This window comes from Nannobrachium achirus (assembly GCF_963921795.1).
Source record: "Nannobrachium achirus genome assembly, chromosome: 14".
Taxonomy (NCBI): Eukaryota; Metazoa; Chordata; class Actinopteri; order Myctophiformes; family Myctophidae; genus Nannobrachium; species Nannobrachium achirus.
Window position 1 is genome coordinate 4,911,562 of NC_137821.1, and position 18,017 is coordinate 4,929,578.

The following is an 18,017-nucleotide window of genomic DNA, read 5'->3' on the forward strand; positions in this document are numbered from 1 at the left end:
CCGCCTGATAGATAAATAAATAATGACAATATCTAAAGTGTGCTCGCCTTATAGGCGAGTCCACAATTAATTTGATACACACACCAATACCTAATTTCAAGCCTCTTCATCGATATCTATACCTTGCATGTTGATACCTCCATATCGATATATTTTCGATATACTGCCCAGCCTTAGTACAAACAGATCTACAAGCTGGAAGCGAGTTCCGAGCTTGTAGATCTGCTACCTTTGCCGTTTTAGAATCTTGAAAAGTAAATGTTTTGGACAGCTTTCCACCTGACAGAGACGATATTCTTTGGAGAACATTTGACCATATCGTCGTTGTCGGGTGAAAACCCTGTATGTCCAAAACCGTTCGTTTTGCATTTATCGTTTTAAAAATGAACTAAACTAGTGAAAATAGCAGATCTACAAGCACACAACGCCTCGCACCGCGAGGCGTTGTGTGCTTGTAGATCGGCTGTTTTCACTACTTTTGTGCGACGGCCTTGTATGATGAAGCAGGGCTTTACTTTGTGAAAGAACTTACGAATTTGAAACTTGGAGATACAAGGTTTCCACCCGACAACGACACTATATTACACAACATCACCGTCACCTACGTTTCAAATGGTTCATTTGCTATCGTGTATCTCAAGACATCATTGAAGAATTAACTGCAAGTTAAGAAAAAGAAAAATAAATAAACAAAGTATGTGATTGACAGGTGGAGGAGGCAGATGATTGGCTGCGCTACGGTAACCCCTGGGAGAAGGCCCGCCCCGAGTACATGAGGCCTGTTCACTACTATGGCAGAGTGGAGCACACACCTGAGGGGGTGAAATGGGTCGACACACAGGTACGCTTGGAGATCTGCTATTTGTGAAAAATCATGAAAATGTTTGCAAATCTTGGAATTCCGGTATATACAATATATACTCAGTACAAAAAGAAAGGAAACTTGACTTCGATCCATTATATCTCCCCTTTAATACCAAATTGTATTGTGTTTTATATCATTTTTATCGTTGATTCGTCACCTTTACAACGAGGTACAGCTTGTAAGCATCGGGTCTGTATGTAGCCTGTATGTAGTAACCCTGGGTGACCAGAGAGGTGCTGTTGAGTCTAGCCTGCCCTGAGCATCAACTGCAATACACACACACACACACACACACACACACACACACACACACACACACACACACACACACACACACACACACACACACACACACACAGCTCCACTTCGAACAGAGGTTCGATTTTTTTTCATCCTCAAAAATAGCAGATCTACAAGCTCGCAGCGCAGCACTTGGTGCCACACTGGGAGCTTGTAGATCTGCTATGTTTTACTAACCAAAGCATAAAATAATAGTTAAAGCGGTTCATGTCTAACGCAACCATAGACTGTAAAAAATATGGACGGTGGGAACACATTGGTTTCTGCGAAAATGATGCTTCTTTGCCCTTGTATGGGTGTCGCCATCATCTATCTATAAATGCGAGAAGTCTCTGCGTGTCTGTCTGTGTGTCTGTAATCCGCGTATCTCGAGAACCGTTCGTCCCACCGGCTTCAGATTCGGCACGCGCGTTCCCCGCCGCGGCACGGAGTGCAGTGCCGGGTCTCGACCCGACCCGACGCGCGGTTTTCCCGAACCGGCGCGAAACGTTCGGAATCTCCTTATGCGGGGTTGATTGTTGACATCAGGCTGTTCCGGAGGAAATCGGCGAAAGCTCTGACTCATTGTGACATCACTTCATAAAAGGCTCTGACATCACGTACGCCACATGAGTCAACAAAACATCTCTGTGAGTGTGTATGTATGTATGTAATCCGCGTATCTCGAGAACCGTTCGTCCCACGGGCACGCGCGTTCTCCATATATGGGCATAAAATGAATGCCCCCATATATGGGCATAAAATGGATTGCAGACAGACAGATACAGATATCTCCATATATGGACATAAATGGACAGAGGCAAACAGATGGTCAAAGATCTCCATATATGGGCATAAAATGGACGCAGACAGACAGATACAGATATCTCCATATATGGGCATAAATGGACACAGGCAAACAGATGTTCAAAACGGGTCCTATGACAACAGGTGTGAGGTTTGCATTAAAGGGGGAACCGGCTATCTATCTAGGTCGTCCTCAGACGAGCCCTCCATCGTTGTTTCCAGTCATCTCGGTTCTCCATACATCTGGCCAGCTCATTGGTGTTCTGTGTCCCTACGTCTTCCTTGAGTACGTCCACGTATGTTTTTGTGGGACGTCCTCGCGGCCGGTGCCCGTGTGTTGGCTCCCACAGTACCAATTTGCTGGCTGGAAGCTCCTGGTGTCTTTGGCAGTGTCCTGCTAGTCTCATTCTTCTGGTGGCAATTTTCTCGCTTACCTTTGGTATTCCCTCATACAGGCTCTCGTTTGTAACATGTGCACTCCTGTTGATGTTGAGTACTGCACGCAACATTCTAGTGTAGCACCCGTCTAGAGACTTCTGCAGGGTTGGCTTCAGGGTCCAGCATTCACTGCCATAGAGGAGAACAGACTCCACCGTTGCAAAGAAGAAGCTAAGTTTGATTTGGCGGGGGAGGTTAGAGTTCCATACACTGTTCATGCCGTTCAGGGCCCTCCAAGCGAGTGCCTTCCTTACTTTAAGGTCTTTCTCAGTTGAGTCGACCCATGCGCCCAGGTACTTGAAGTCCTTGACTTCCTTCAACACAGCTCCTTCTGTTGTTGTCAGAGGTGAGTGATCAGGTAGGTTATAGGTGATAACCTCAGTTTTCTTAGCGTTTAGCCTGAGACCAACTTTGGCACACTCTATCTCCACCCTGTTCAGGAGTTCTTGTGCTTGTTCCATGCTGTCGGAGAGCAGGCTGATGTCGTCCGCATAGTCCAGGTCTGTCAGAACTACTGCGGGATGCCGTCTTGACCTCCTTGGTGTTAGCGTGAAGCCAAGCTCTTGTTCCCGTCCCCCTATGGCTTTCCTGAGCGCATAATCTAGAACTATGATGAAGAGGTAGGGGGCTAGGGTGTCTCCTTGCATTACCCCAGCTCGGATGTCAAACACCTCACTGCTGCCATCTGGGGTCACCACTTTGGCCCTTGTTTTTGCGTACATGGTCTCGATAGCCCGGAGAATGTTGGGAGGGACATTGTAGGCCTCAAGGATCTTCACCATCTTGCTTCTGTGGATAGAATCAAAAGCCTTTTTGAAGTCAATGAAGCACAGTACAGCTGCTAGGTTGTTCTTTTTCACCTCCTCTATTAATCTCCTTAATGCCAGGATCTGTGCTACGGTTGTTCTCTCCTCTCGAAAACCATTTTGGTTCTCTCTCAGGTGAGGGTCGATGGCATGCCGTATCCTGTTCAGTATCATTCGGTTGAAGACCTTAGCAGTGATACATGTCAGGCTGATGCCTCTGTAGTTGTCTGGCTTTGAGAGGTCTCCAGCTTTAGGCACCGGGATGATATTAGACAGAGACCATATTTCAGGTTGCTTGTTGTGCTGTAGAGCATTGTTGCAAAAGTCTAGGATGAGGTTGTCTAGGTCGCAGTTCTTCAAGACCTCTGGGGGTATGCCATCCGGCCCAGCACTCTTTCCCTCTCTTAGGGTGGATTTTGCCCTGGCGAGCTCGCTGATTGTGAAGGGTCCATCGTCGATGTTCAGGCCCTGGAGGACTGTCGGTATATTTTCCTCCTCTCCCTCTTCCACTGATGTTCCCAGGAGCCTCTGGAAGTGGTCGAACCATGTTGCCACCCTCTCCTCTGGGCTGTGTCCCTCCACCTGGCCCTCCTTGGCCCTCTTCCGCCCTGTCATCTCATTTATTACCTTCCAGGCCTCCCCGTATTGCCTTTCACCTTGCGCTGCCTGCACTCTTCGCACACTTTCCATCACTTCTTCCCCTTTGATGGTGTCGTAGGTGCTGAAGAGAGACTGTTTGGCTTCGTTCAGTGTCTCGCGACCCTCCTCTGTTGGCTCACGCTCAAAGTTGAGTCGTGCTTCCTCCATCCTGCCTCGTGCTGCTACAACCTTCGGGTGTCTGGACCGTGGTGGTGCTCTTACTCTGTTCAGCACTGGCACGCACAGTCTGGTCGCCTCCTCATTCGCTGTGATGAATCTCCCATATTCACGGCTGGGCTCCTCTCCCCTATCCAGCTGCCGAAAGCGCTTCCTGACTTCCTCCGTGTACCTGGTTTGGAGGCCCGGATTGGTCGTGAATGCCTTCCAGTCATGCCGAATCTTGGGGCTTGGCTTTGGGACCCTGAGGCTCAGTCGCACCCTCATGGAGACCACACGGTGATCAGAGCCTACAGAGCTGAACGTGCTGTATGGCTCAGCGTTCAGGATGGAATTCCTCCACTTTTGCCTCACTAGGATATAGTCCAACTGGCGTTGCATACCCGAGGCTCGGTCCTGGAAGGTCCACCTCTTCCCTGTTTTCTTCCGGAACATGGTGTTCGCTGCCAGGAGCTGGTGTTCCATGAGAAGGGCTGTGAGGTATGCGCCGTTGCGGTTGGTAGACTCATGGTATGGGAATGGTGCATCCTCCTGTCCAATCCTGGCGTTGAAGTCGCCAAGGATTGCCAGGAAGTTGTGCGCTGGGACACCTCGGACTGCTGTTGTGAGGTCCTCATAGAACTTCTCAACCTCCTCAGGTAATGCCGTGTTAGTGGGCGAGTACACCACTAAGACTGTTGTTACTGGGTTACCTGCGAATTCAGCCATGAGGATCCTTTCGGTGTGCTTGTGGACCCGTCGGAGGGCCCTGCGCGCCAGAGAACCTAGCAATAGCCCTACTCCCCCTGTTGCAGCCTGGGCCCCGTTTCGCCCCGCAGATGCAGTGATGAACGTGCGTTTCTCCACTGTGTGGTAAACTATCTGGTCGTCAGTGTGGACTCTTCTGTGTTCCTGGACTCCCAGGATCTCTACCCCCTGTTCTTCAGCACAATGTGCCAATTCCACCAGTCTAGCTTCTTCTCTCACTGTGCATGCGTTGAAGGTCCCCATTACAAATGGTCTCCGACAACGCATGAGTGCATTGGGTGGGATGCTGTGGTCAGACAGAACCCTCCCTCGTTCCCGTGGGTTTGAGGTCCTGTCGTCATGATGTCCTCCGGAAGGCGGACCAGCACCACCATCCGCCGCGATGCTCCTGCGGACTCCCGCCGCTGGAAGTATAGGATTTGGGATGACTTTGTTCTTCATGGTTGGCTTTACAATGCTAGTTTAAGGACTGTGGGGTCGCAAATTCTCACAGTCCTGGTTTTTACCTCAGAGTGACCTTCTCCTAGGTGGGTTGCCTACCATGGCTAAGAGCCCCACCCGCCCGACTGATAGCTCAGATTTCCGGATCTGAATGGTTCACATGCTGATGTTTTAACTCACTGAATGGTTATAATTAAATACAAGTTCTAAAGTGTCGAAGTCTTACCCTAATATCCCTCTGGTGAGTGCCTTCAGCTGTGTTCTCCCTGTTCCTGTCTGAGCCATCAGTGATAGTGTGTCTCCACTGTCTCCCTTTATATGCCACTTGGTTAGCATATTTAGGGGAGTGTGCAGTGGTGAGCCAATCAGCTTAGGCAGAGGTGAGAACAGTGGAGTGGCTGCTAAAACCCCCATAGATACTAAGCTAACAAAGTGTTCTAATTAAATTCAACACAGAGACCAACCCTGTTATAATTAAATACAGGTTCTAAATGTCAAAGTCTTACCCTAATATCCCTCTGGTGAGTGCCTTCAGCTGTGTTCTCCCTGTTCCTGTCTGAGCCATCAGTGATAGTGTGTCTCCACTGTCTCCCTTTATATGCCACTTGGTTAGCATATTTAGGGGAGTGTGCAGTGGTGAGCCAATCAGCTTAGGCAGAGGTGAGAACAGTGGAGTGGCTGCTAAAACCCCCATAGATACTAAGCTAACAAAGTGTTCTAATTAAATTCAACACAGAGACCAACCCTGTTATAATTAAATACAGGTTCTAAATGTCAAAGTCTTACCCTAATATCCCTCTGGTGAGTGCCTTCAGCTGTGTTCTCCCTGTTCCTGTCTGAGCCATCAGTGATAGTGTGTCTCCACTGTCTCCCTTTATATGCCACTTGGTTAGCATATTTAGGGGAGTGTGCAGTGGTGAGCCAATCAGCTTAGGCAGAGGTGAGAACAGTGGAGTGGCTGCTAAAACCCCCATAGATACTAAGCTAACAAAGTGTTCTAATTAAATTCAACACAGAGACCAACCCTGTTATAATTAAATACAGGTTCTAAATGTCAAAGTCTTACCCTAATATCCCTCTGGTGAGTGCCTTCAGCTGTGTTCTCCCTGTTCCTGTCTGAGCCATCAGTGATAGTGTGTCTCCACTGTCTCCCTTTATATGCCACTTGGTTAGCATATTTAGGGGAGTGTGCAGTGGTGAGCCAATCAGCTTAGGCAGAGGTGAGAACAGTGGAGTGGCTGCTAAAACCCCCATAGATACTAAGCTAACAAAGTGTTCTAATTAAATTCAACACAGAGACCAACCCTGTTATAATTAAATACAGGTTCTAAATGTCAAAGTCTTACCCTAATATCCCTCTGGTGAGTGCCTTCAGCTGTGTTCTCCCTGTTCCTGTCTGAGCCATCAGTGATAGTGTGTCTCCACTGTCTCCCTTTATATGCCACTTGGTTAGCATATTTAGGGGAGTGTGCAGTGGTGAGCCAATCAGCTTAGGCAGAGGTGAGAACAGTGGAGTGGCTGCTAAAACCCCCATAGATACTAAGCTAACAAAGTGTTCTAATTAAATTCAACACAGAGACCAACCCTGTTATAATTAAATACAGGTTCTAAATGTCAAAGTCTTACCCTAATATCCCTCTGGTGAGTGCCTTCAGCTGTGTTCTCCCTGTTCCTGTCTGAGCCATCAGTGATAGTGTGTCTCCACTGTCTCCCTTTATATGCCACTTGGTTAGCATATTTAGGGGAGTGTGCAGTGGTGAGCCAATCAGCTTAGGCAGAGGTGAGAACAGTGGAGTGGCTGCTAAAACCCCCATAGATACTAAGCTAACAAAGTGTTCTAATTAAATTCAACACAGAGACCAACCCTGTTATAATTAAATACAGGTTCTAAATGTCAAAGTCTTACCCTAATATCCCTCTGGTGAGTGCCTTCAGCTGTGTTCTCCCTGTTCCTGTCTGAGCCATCAGTGATAGTGTGTCTCCACTGTCTCCCTTTATATGCCACTTGGTTAGCATATTTAGGGGAGTGTGCAGTGGTGAGCCAATCAGCTTAGGCAGAGGTGAGAACAGTGGAGTGGCTGCTAAAACCCCCATAGATACTAAGCTAACAAAGTGTTCTAATTAAATTCAACACAGAGACCAACCCTGTTATAATTAAATACAGGTTCTAAATGTCAAAGTCTTACCCTAATATCCCTCTGGTGAGTGCCTTCAGCTGTGTTCTCCCTGTTCCTGTCTGAGCCATCAGTGATAGTGTGTCTCCACTGTCTCCCTTTATATGCCACTTGGTTAGCATATTTAGGGGAGTGTGCAGTGGTGAGCCAATCAGCTTAGGCAGAGGTGAGAACAGTGGAGTGGCTGCTAAAACCCCCATAGATACTAAGCTAACAAAGTGTTCTAATTAAATTCAACACAGAGACCAACCCTGTTATAATTAAATACAGGTTCTAAATGTCAAAGTCTTACCCTAATATCCCTCTGGTGAGTGCCTTCAGCTGTGTTCTCCCTGTTCCTGTCTGAGCCATCAGTGATAGTGTGTCTCCACTGTCTCCCTTTATATGCCACTTGGTTAGCATATTTAGGGGAGTGTGCAGTGGTGAGCCAATCAGCTTAGGCAGAGGTGAGAACAGTGGAGTGGCTGCTAAAACCCCCATAGATACTAAGCTAACAAAGTGTTCTAATTAAATTCAACACAGAGACCAACCCTGTTATAATTAAATACAGGTTCTAAATGTCAAAGTCTTACCCTAATATCCCTCTGGTGAGTGCCTTCAGCTGTGTTCTCCCTGTTCCTGTCTGAGCCATCAGTGATAGTGTGTCTCCACTGTCTCCCTTTATATGCCACTTGGTTAGCATATTTAGGGGAGTGTGCAGTGGTGAGCCAATCAGCTTAGGCAGAGGTGAGAACAGTGGAGTGGCTGCTAAAACCCCCATAGATACTAAGCTAACAAAGTGTTCTAATTAAATTCAACACAGAGACCAACCCTGTTATAATTAAATACAGGTTCTAAATGTCAAAGTCTTACCCTAATATCCCTCTGGTGAGTGCCTTCAGCTGTGTTCTCCCTGTTCCTGTCTGAGCCATCAGTGATAGTGTGTCTCCACTGTCTCCCTTTATATGCCACTTGGTTAGCATATTTAGGGGAGTGTGCAGTGGTGAGCCAATCAGCTTAGGCAGAGGTGAGAACAGTGGAGTGGCTGCTAAAACCCCCATAGATACTAAGCTAACAAAGTGTTCTAATTAAATTCAACACAGAGACCAACCCTGTTATAATTAAATACAGGTTCTAAATGTCAAAGTCTTACCCTAATATCCCTCTGGTGAGTGCCTTCAGCTGTGTTCTCCCTGTTCCTGTCTGAGCCATCAGTGATAGTGTGTCTCCACTGTCTCCCTTTATATGCCACTTGGTTAGCATATTTAGGGGAGTGTGCAGTGGTGAGCCAATCAGCTTAGGCAGAGGTGAGAACAGTGGAGTGGCTGCTAAAACCCCCATAGATACTAAGCTAACAAAGTGTTCTAATTAAATTCAACACAGAGACCAACCCTGTTATAATTAAATACAGGTTCTAAATGTCAAAGTCTTACCCTAATATCCCTCTGGTGAGTGCCTTCAGCTGTGTTCTCCCTGTTCCTGTCTGAGCCATCAGTGATAGTGTGTCTCCACTGTCTCCCTTTATATGCCACTTGGTTAGCATATTTAGGGGAGTGTGCAGTGGTGAGCCAATCAGCTTAGGCAGAGGTGAGAACAGTGGAGTGGCTGCTAAAACCCCCATAGATACTAAGCTAACAAAGTGTTCTAATTAAATTCAACACAGAGACCAACCCTGTTATAATTAAATACAGGTTCTAAATGTCAAAGTCTTACCCTAATATCCCTCTGGTGAGTGCCTTCAGCTGTGTTCTCCCTGTTCCTGTCTGAGCCATCAGTGATAGTGTGTCTCCACTGTCTCCCTTTATATGCCACTTGGTTAGCATATTTAGGGGAGTGTGCAGTGGTGAGCCAATCAGCTTAGGCAGAGGTGAGAACAGTGGAGTGGCTGCTAAAACCCCCATAGATACTAAGCTAACAAAGTGTTCTAATTAAATTCAACACAGAGACCAACCCTGTTATAATTAAATACAGGTTCTAAATGTCAAAGTCTTACCCTAATATCCCTCTGGTGAGTGCCTTCAGCTGTGTTCTCCCTGTTCCTGTCTGAGCCATCAGTGATAGTGTGTCTCCACTGTCTCCCTTTATATGCCACTTGGTTAGCATATTTAGGGGAGTGTGCAGTGGTGAGCCAATCAGCTTAGGCAGAGGTGAGAACAGTGGAGTGGCTGCTAAAACCCCCATAGATACTAAGCTAACAAAGTGTTCTAATTAAATTCAACACAGAGACCAACCCTGTTATAATTAAATACAGGTTCTAAATGTCAAAGTCTTACCCTAATATCCCTCTGGTGAGTGCCTTCAGCTGTGTTCTCCCTGTTCCTGTCTGAGCCATCAGTGATAGTGTGTCTCCACTGTCTCCCTTTATATGCCACTTGGTTAGCATATTTAGGGGAGTGTGCAGTGGTGAGCCAATCAGCTTAGGCAGAGGTGAGAACAGTGGAGTGGCTGCTAAAACCCCCATAGATACTAAGCTAACAAAGTGTTCTAATTAAATTCAACACAGAGACCAACCCTGTTATAATTAAATACAGGTTCTAAATGTCAAAGTCTTACCCTAATATCCCTCTGGTGAGTGCCTTCAGCTGTGTTCTCCCTGTTCCTGTCTGAGCCATCAGTGATAGTGTGTCTCCACTGTCTCCCTTTATATGCCACTTGGTTAGCATATTTAGGGGAGTGTGCAGTGGTGAGCCAATCAGCTTAGGCAGAGGTGAGAACAGTGGAGTGGCTGCTAAAACCCCCATAGATACTAAGCTAACAAAGTGTTCTAATTAAATTCAACACAGAGACCAACCCTGTTATAATTAAATACAGGTTCTAAATGTCAAAGTCTTACCCTAATATCCCTCTGGTGAGTGCCTTCAGCTGTGTTCTCCCTGTTCCTGTCTGAGCCATCAGTGATAGTGTGTCTCCACTGTCTCCCTTTATATGCCACTTGGTTAGCATATTTAGGGGAGTGTGCAGTGGTGAGCCAATCAGCTTAGGCAGAGGTGAGAACAGTGGAGTGGCTGCTAAAACCCCCATAGATACTAAGCTAACAAAGTGTTCTAATTAAATTCAACACAGAGACCAACCCTGTTATAATTAAATACAGGTTCTAAATGTCAAAGTCTTACCCTAATATCCCTCTGGTGAGTGCCTTCAGCTGTGTTCTCCCTGTTCCTGTCTGAGCCATCAGTGATAGTGTGTCTCCACTGTCTCCCTTTATATGCCACTTGGTTAGCATATTTAGGGGAGTGTGCAGTGGTGAGCCAATCAGCTTAGGCAGAGGTGAGAACAGTGGAGTGGCTGCTAAAACCCCCATAGATACTAAGCTAACAAAGTGTTCTAATTAAATTCAACACAGAGACCAACCCTGTTATAATTAAATACAGGTTCTAAATGTCAAAGTCTTACCCTAATATCCCTCTGGTGAGTGCCTTCAGCTGTGTTCTCCCTGTTCCTGTCTGAGCCATCAGTGATAGTGTGTCTCCACTGTCTCCCTTTATATGCCACTTGGTTAGCATATTTAGGGGAGTGTGCAGTGGTGAGCCAATCAGCTTAGGCAGAGGTGAGAACAGTGGAGTGGCTGCTAAAACCCCCATAGATACTAAGCTAACAAAGTGTTCTAATTAAATTCAACACAGAGACCAACCCTGTTATAATTAAATACAGGCTCTGTCCCGTGATTGAAACGAGGCTTTAAACTATAGCGACAGGAACCATAAAGTATATATGACAATGTTTATTAAAGGAGATACACCATGAAATTTCACTTTTCCTATTTTAAAGGGTCCCACTAGCACCTCACAAAGTCCTCACAAAGTCCCATTTCTGACCATTGTGTCTTTCTCTGGTTTTGGGAAGGCGGAGGTTAAAAGCATCCCACGGGTTCTCAAAACAGGCTGTCCAGATTTGCCGCCGTTTTTGAAGGGAAAAAAATATATTTTTTTTTTTTTCAAAAGATTTTTTTTTTTTTTTTTTACTTTTTTTTTTCTTCAAAAAAATGTTGGGGGGGGGGCGCAGTTCAGGCCAAAGGTGGTACTGCAGCTGAAAAAAAAGCCATTCAAAAATGAGAGAGTCTCTATTCAGGAGTGGTAATTTAGCCTCAAACCTTTTGAAAAAATGTTTTTGGGACATAAAAAATATGACAAATACTTTTTAAATGCATGGTGTATCACCTTTAAGGTAATAAAATTAAATGTTAAAGTTCAGGGGAAATGATTGGAATCCTATGGAGAACATGTTGCTTCTGGTACCAGAACAGCTAAACTATCATAGGAACTTATGATGTGTGCGTTTATGTTTTCAGGTGGTGCTGGCCCTCCCCTACGACACCCCGGTCCCAGGCTACAGGAACAACATCGTCAACACCATGAGGTTGTGGTCGGCCAAGGCTCCCTGCGACTTCAACCTCAAAGACTGTGAGTGGCTTTTTAGTCCTTGCACGGGACTACATTCCTGTCCTGATTCTGACAACCCGCCCCGCCCCGCCCCGCCCCGGCCTGCCCCCAGTCAATAATCAGATCCGTAGACCGACCCGTCTCCCGTGATTATATACACATTCCAAACCAGACCTGCCCCGTCAAATAATGGGCCTGTTGTCAGCCTGTTACCCGTGATTACATGCAGTAAATGGCCTACAGACAGTCGCTCAATTTAAAAGTGCTTTATTTTTACTTGGTCTTTCGCTTGGTGTGGACTGTCAAAACTAAAAAAAAAAGTATTTCCTTGTTTACAGACTACTGGTCGCCTTGGAAAACAAGGAAGTGTTGGTCAGATAGAATCCATGTTCTGTTACTGCATCGTCTATTTCTCGATTCAAACATTCTCGAGAGCAACGTTTAGTTCTAAATGTCGCTGTGTGTTTGTTTACATGGCTCTCACGTTGGATACAGCACTACATTCACACAGTGCAGCCTGAGTGCAGCAGGTGCTCTGAGCCTTTGATTAGACAGCGGTCTGTTATCCAGAAATAACACACCGCTGATGTCAGCGATTGACCAATCAGAATCAAGCATTCATCCAAGCCGTGTAATACAGACTGTTGTAGACTGTTATAGACTGACTCTCTCTGTGTCCTACAGTTAACGTTGGAGGATACATCCAAGCTGTTCTGGACAGGAACCTGGCAGAAAACATCTCCCGTGTCCTCTACCCCAATGACAACGTGAGTGATTACTGTCCTCTACCCTAATGACAATGTGAGTGCATTCATGAATGAACCCTTTGACATATGGCCCAAGTGCGAGCCACCACAACTGAGAGGAGCAGCGCGGCAAAATAAAGATTATCCGGAAAGACGGATGGAAGGATTAAAAGTCGGAAAACACCATAGTCTGGCAACCACGCTAACTACATCACTACGCGCCGCACAGCAAGCTTGTAGATCTGCTATTTTTGAATAGCCAGACGCTAAAATCTAAAACGGCACACGGATGCCTTCCCGGCTTTGACCAAGGAAAATTGGAGGAAGGGACACCAACGACATTTTCGCTATCGCACAATTCTAACCGTCAGATTCTTCGCACCTTGGGTGCCAAACTGCAGCCGGAAGTTCAGTAGAATGCACTGGAGTCAGTGGAAGTTCAGTAGAATGCACTGGAGTCAGTGGAAGTTCAGTAGAATGCACCGGAGTCAGTGGAAGTTCAGTAGAACGCACCGGAGTCAGTGGAAGTTCAGTAGAACGCACCGGAGTCAGTGGAAGTTCAGTAGAATGCACCGGAGTCAGTGGAAGTTCAGTAGAATGCACTGGAGTCAGTGGAAGTTCAGTAGAATTCACTGGAGTCAGTGGAAGTTCGGTAGAATGCACTGGAGTCAGTGGAAGTTCGGTAGAATGCACTGGAGTCAGTGGAAGTTCGGTAGAATGCACTGGAGTCAGTGGAAGTTCAGTAGAATGCACTGGAGTCAGTGGAAGTTCAGTAGAATGCACTGGAGTCAGTGGAAGTTCGGTAGAATGCACTGGAGTCAGTGGAGGTTCGGTAAAATGCACTGGAGTCAGTGGAAGTTCGGTAAAATGCACTGGAGTCAGTGGAAGTTCTGTAAAATGCACTGGAGTCAGTGGAAGTTCGGTAAAATGCACTGGAGTCAGTTCGTCAGTTGGAGAGCAGCTCATGAACAAACACTATTTCTGAACAATATGAGACTTTAAAACATACTTGGCACAGGAAAATAAAAGAAGACATGTCACACATTTTATTCTGCTGTGTTGATTTTTCGAGCGCACTGTGTCATTGTATAGTGGTATCTACAGAGCACAAAGTGTGTTTCTGAACGTGCCAAGTATCGCAAGTATCGTCCACCCTTTTCTGCCTGGCAACCAAATCTTGCGATAGCTCCGGGACAGAAACTATTGTTTAGATCCTCAATACAATTATGCACTTTGCACATCGAAAAAGCAAGTGATTAGAAAACAACCTCTGATATGTCTTCTTTTATATTCCTGAACCGATTGTATGACAAAGGTCTCAGTCGTTCATAAATAGTATTTGTTCATGAGCTGATCTAGCCTGTGGCTCCATTCACTGCTACTGTATGTATTTCATCTCACTTCCGTTGTGAGATTTGGCTCCCATCATGGTGAGTGTTAAAGACCCAATGAAATTACTATTTGGGGTATTTTATTTTGAAGTTTCTGTTTGAAAAGGAAGCCTGTGTGTTTCTGAACCTATCCGAGGGGACCAGCCCTTCAGGCGATGGGATTTAAAATCTGAGTAATGGGAGTAATGGGAGCCAGCAATGGGAAACAAACGGGTCAATGTAATCAAAGGTTCATTTATATTCAAAAACTCTATCTATGTCATCACTTTTTGAATTTCTGTTCACAGGAAGTAATTAAGAATGGCCTATTTAGGGACCTTTGATATAAATATACACAAAAATTGTTTATTTTCTATTTTTTTGGCATCTAGTGTTAGGTATGGCCATATTATCACTACATATATGCTCTAAAAGTGTGAAAAAACATGTTTTTGATTTCACCCCGTCTTTAAGGCTGGTCATGGCGCATCCCCCGGCATCACGTGTTTCCTTTCCTCTAAAAATTATATTCCTTGGCTTGGACGGGTGGAGCTTAACCTGGTGCACGAGGTTCTGCCGTTGTGCTAGAAACTGATCAGGGATAATATTTCTCCTCTCCCTTCCTGATTAGATCTTATCTAACAGAGAAGCGGCGCTCAGAGAGAGGAAAACGGCGGTATAAACACTGAACCTAATATAGACATGAAGACAAAGGCTCTCAGTCAGCGGACGGATCTAATTGGATGTGATGATGATGACCTACTTCCTTAGCCAAACACAACAACACCACCGCTGGCATGCTAACGCTAACCCCGTTCACATTGGTGCACATGCGCGCGACCGTGCGCGCGCACACACACACACACACACACACACATACATACACATACTGTGTACATGTACACAGACACAAAGCAAGCCATATTGAGGGGTAAACACAGGTAGTAATTAGTCTTTCCAGTGAGCCAATGTGCACAATAAAAGACTGTCTGTCTGTCTGTCTGTCTGTCTGTCTGTCTGTCTGTCTGTCTGTCTGTCTGTCTGTCTGTCTGTCTCTGTCTGTCTGTCTGCACATTCACTCTTGTTGTTGACAGATGGACAGACTGAACATTTCTTCTGCATCTGTTTTTAAACTAACTGAGTCCATTCACCGTTTGTTCTATTGTTTGTTGGGTTTATTAAGATCCCTGTTAACTGGAGCATAGCATCAGCCTACTGGGGTCTACAGGGCACTAAAAATTAAAACATGACATCCTTCAAGACATTAGAGCAGTCGGTGTTTCTCAGCATGGGCACACTTTTCATGTCCCAAGAATCCATGGGCACACCAACATAATACAGGGGCGTAAATATCGTCACCATCGAGAAGAAACCTTGTATCTCCGAGTTTCAAATTTGTACGTTTCTTCTCAAAGTAAAGCCCTGCTTCATCATACAAGGCTGTCGCACAACAGTTGTGAAACCAGCAGATCTACAAGCTTGTAGGTCGTCTGTTTTCACTAGTTTAAATCATTTTTAAAATGATAAATACAATACTGGCTTTCAAGCAGTTTCAAGGGGCACACTTGACCCCTCTCAGGGGCACACCAAAGGTCCCCAGGCACACTGGTTGAGAAACACTGGTCTATAGTTCTAATAACGCTGCCTCTTGGCCAGGTCACTCTTGGGAAAGAGATTTTGATCTTAATGAGTGTTTTTAACCTGGATGTGGATATGATAATAGACATGTTGTTATTGTTTTCATTCTAACGGCAGTTCTTCGAGGGCAAGGAGCTGCGTCTGATGTCATGTTATTGTTTTCATTCTCTCAGTTCTTCGAGGGCAAGGAGCTGCGTCTGATGTCATGTTATTGTTTTTATTCTCTCAGTTCTTCGAGGGCAAGGAACTGCGTCTGAAGCAGGAGTACTTTGTGGTGGCAGCGACGCTCCAGGACATCATCAGGAGATTCAAGGCCTCCAAGTTTGGATCCACAGAGGTGGTGCGGATGGACATGTCTGCACTGCCTGACAAGGTAGCATTTAATACTACTACTATGTTCGTTCTTGCACATACGCATGCGGGACCTGTGTATGTGCGTGCGTGTGCCCCTTGTCTCTCCCTCCCTCCCCCCCTTTCCCTTGTCTCTCCCTTGTCTCTCTCCTCTCTCCTCCTCACTCTCTCATGGCTCTTTAGCCTTTGTAAAGTGTCTTGAGATAACTTGTTGTGATTTGACACTTTAACTCATTGAGTGCCTATCCCGAATTAGTTCGGGATATATTATCGCATCCCAGAGTGCCTATCCCGAACTAGTTCAAATATTTTTGGACCCCATCAAATCTAGTGAACATGATTTCAATCACGATTTTGCATGTTCCACCCCCATACAACCCCATCTAACATACAGGGCAGCCATGTTTGTTTACATAACATGTAAAACATAATGGCTATTATCTCAAGAATGCCTGAACGGATTTCCAATCGGATTTTTTTGTTTGAAAGCTGTGAACAAACTGCACAAATCCACTCCAATGCAATCCAGGATTGCATTGGATTTTTTAGAGCTCATTCTTCTCTGTTTTTTTCCCATGCATGAGGTGTGCAAGGTTTAATCGTGGCTAAATTGCCGAAAATAGATCTTCTAAAATGCTTGGTAGCCAATAGCTAACTTCAAGCTAACTTCATCCTCTTCCTGTACATGCACAAAGGAAAGTGTTCAGGCATGTCATGGCTGCAGGGCTTCAGCATATACCAGCATGGGAAATGGGATTTTCTATGGCCACTGGGCACCCTCTAGTGGTGAAAGGGTGGCACTAAATGAGTTAATAAAATTGAATTGAATTGAATATTGGAGGTGAACTACTCCTTTAATGGCTCATTATGTAACTAGTGCTTCCAGAAGGTGTCATGCCCGTTTCCTGTTTTTTTTTATTTTTATGTTCACTCTCTCATGGCTTCAGAGTTTAATGTAAACACATTATGAAGGCATCATCATAATGTTGATGTGTCTCCGCTGCCCCCAGGTGGCCATCCAGCTGAATGACACCCACCCTGCCCTGGCCATCCCTGAGCTGATGAGGATCTTAGTGGACCTGGAGCACCTGACCTGGGAGGAGGTGCACGCGCGCACGCACGCACGCACGCACGCACGCACGCACGCACGCACACACACACACACACACACACACACACACACACACACACACACACACACACACACGTATGCAAGTAAAACATATTATCATTAAATATCATTAAAACAATCATTCATTACTGTGCAATAAGTGTTACATGGATTTGTATTATGAATAGTGGTGTAATAATGTCTTTATCGCTTCTTGTCTTGATTGTTTAAACATGACATCATGCTCCATAACAAGCTTGATAATCCCAAAGCATATTGATACCGGGTACTCAATAGATTTATTATCGGGTTTATAGCAGACCCTTGTTTGGAGCTCCATCCCTAGTTTTAACTGGGGACCCCCCCACCCTATGAGCACTAAGAGTTGAGGCATTACATTAAAAAGTCCTTAAATTGCCACTTTGGAAATGTGCAGATACCCTCTATACACTTAAAACATTATGTTGGTTTGTTTACTGTTGAGTGAGAAAACAATGTTGCACATTAAGTTAAAAATAACTTGGGGACCCCCCTGTGGGTCCCGACCCACAGGTTGAGAACCACTGCTCTGCCATACAGCTTGGACAAAACCTTTGTTCTCACTAGAAACTGTTACATAACAGGGCTTTAAGTCTGCGCCGATGCAGACTTCGCTGGAGGGAATTACCCATAGTTCACAGCGTAAGGGCATCAAACAAAGGGTTGCCGTGGTAACCTCAGAAACATTCATTTATTAAGTATGCAAATGAGTCGTGCGGCCTGCTTAGAATGTCAACACAGCAGAGCTTCTCACAGAGAGACACAGTGGAGGAGAGAGAGGTTTATATAGTACAGAGCTGTCTCACAGAGAGACACAGTGGAGGAGAGAGAGGTTTATATAGTACAGAGCTGTCTCACAGAGAGACACAGTGGAGGAGAGAGAGGTTTATATAGTACAGAGCTGTCTCACAGAGAGACACAGTGGAGGAGAGAGAGGTTTATCAGAGCTGTCTCACAGAGACACAGTGGAGGAGAGAGAGGTTTATATAGTACAGAGCTGTCTCACAGAGAGACACAGCAGAGCTGTCTCA

General features: G+C 45.6%; 1 protein-coding gene across 1 annotated transcript in view; it reads left to right on the forward strand.

The window, feature by feature from the left end:
- Positions 1–18,017, forward strand: part of LOC308298699 (glycogen phosphorylase, muscle form) — a 62,350-nt gene that overhangs the window by 19,920 nt on the left and 24,413 nt on the right. Inside the window, exons 5-9 of the mRNA XM_080742344.1 lie at positions 710–841; positions 11,641–11,752; positions 12,416–12,498; positions 15,715–15,858; positions 16,847–16,939. Coding sequence (XP_080598470.1) covers positions 710–841; positions 11,641–11,752; positions 12,416–12,498; positions 15,715–15,858; positions 16,847–16,939 — 564 coding nt within the window. The remainder of the gene's footprint in view (positions 1–709; positions 842–11,640; positions 11,753–12,415; positions 12,499–15,714; positions 15,859–16,846; positions 16,940–18,017) is intronic.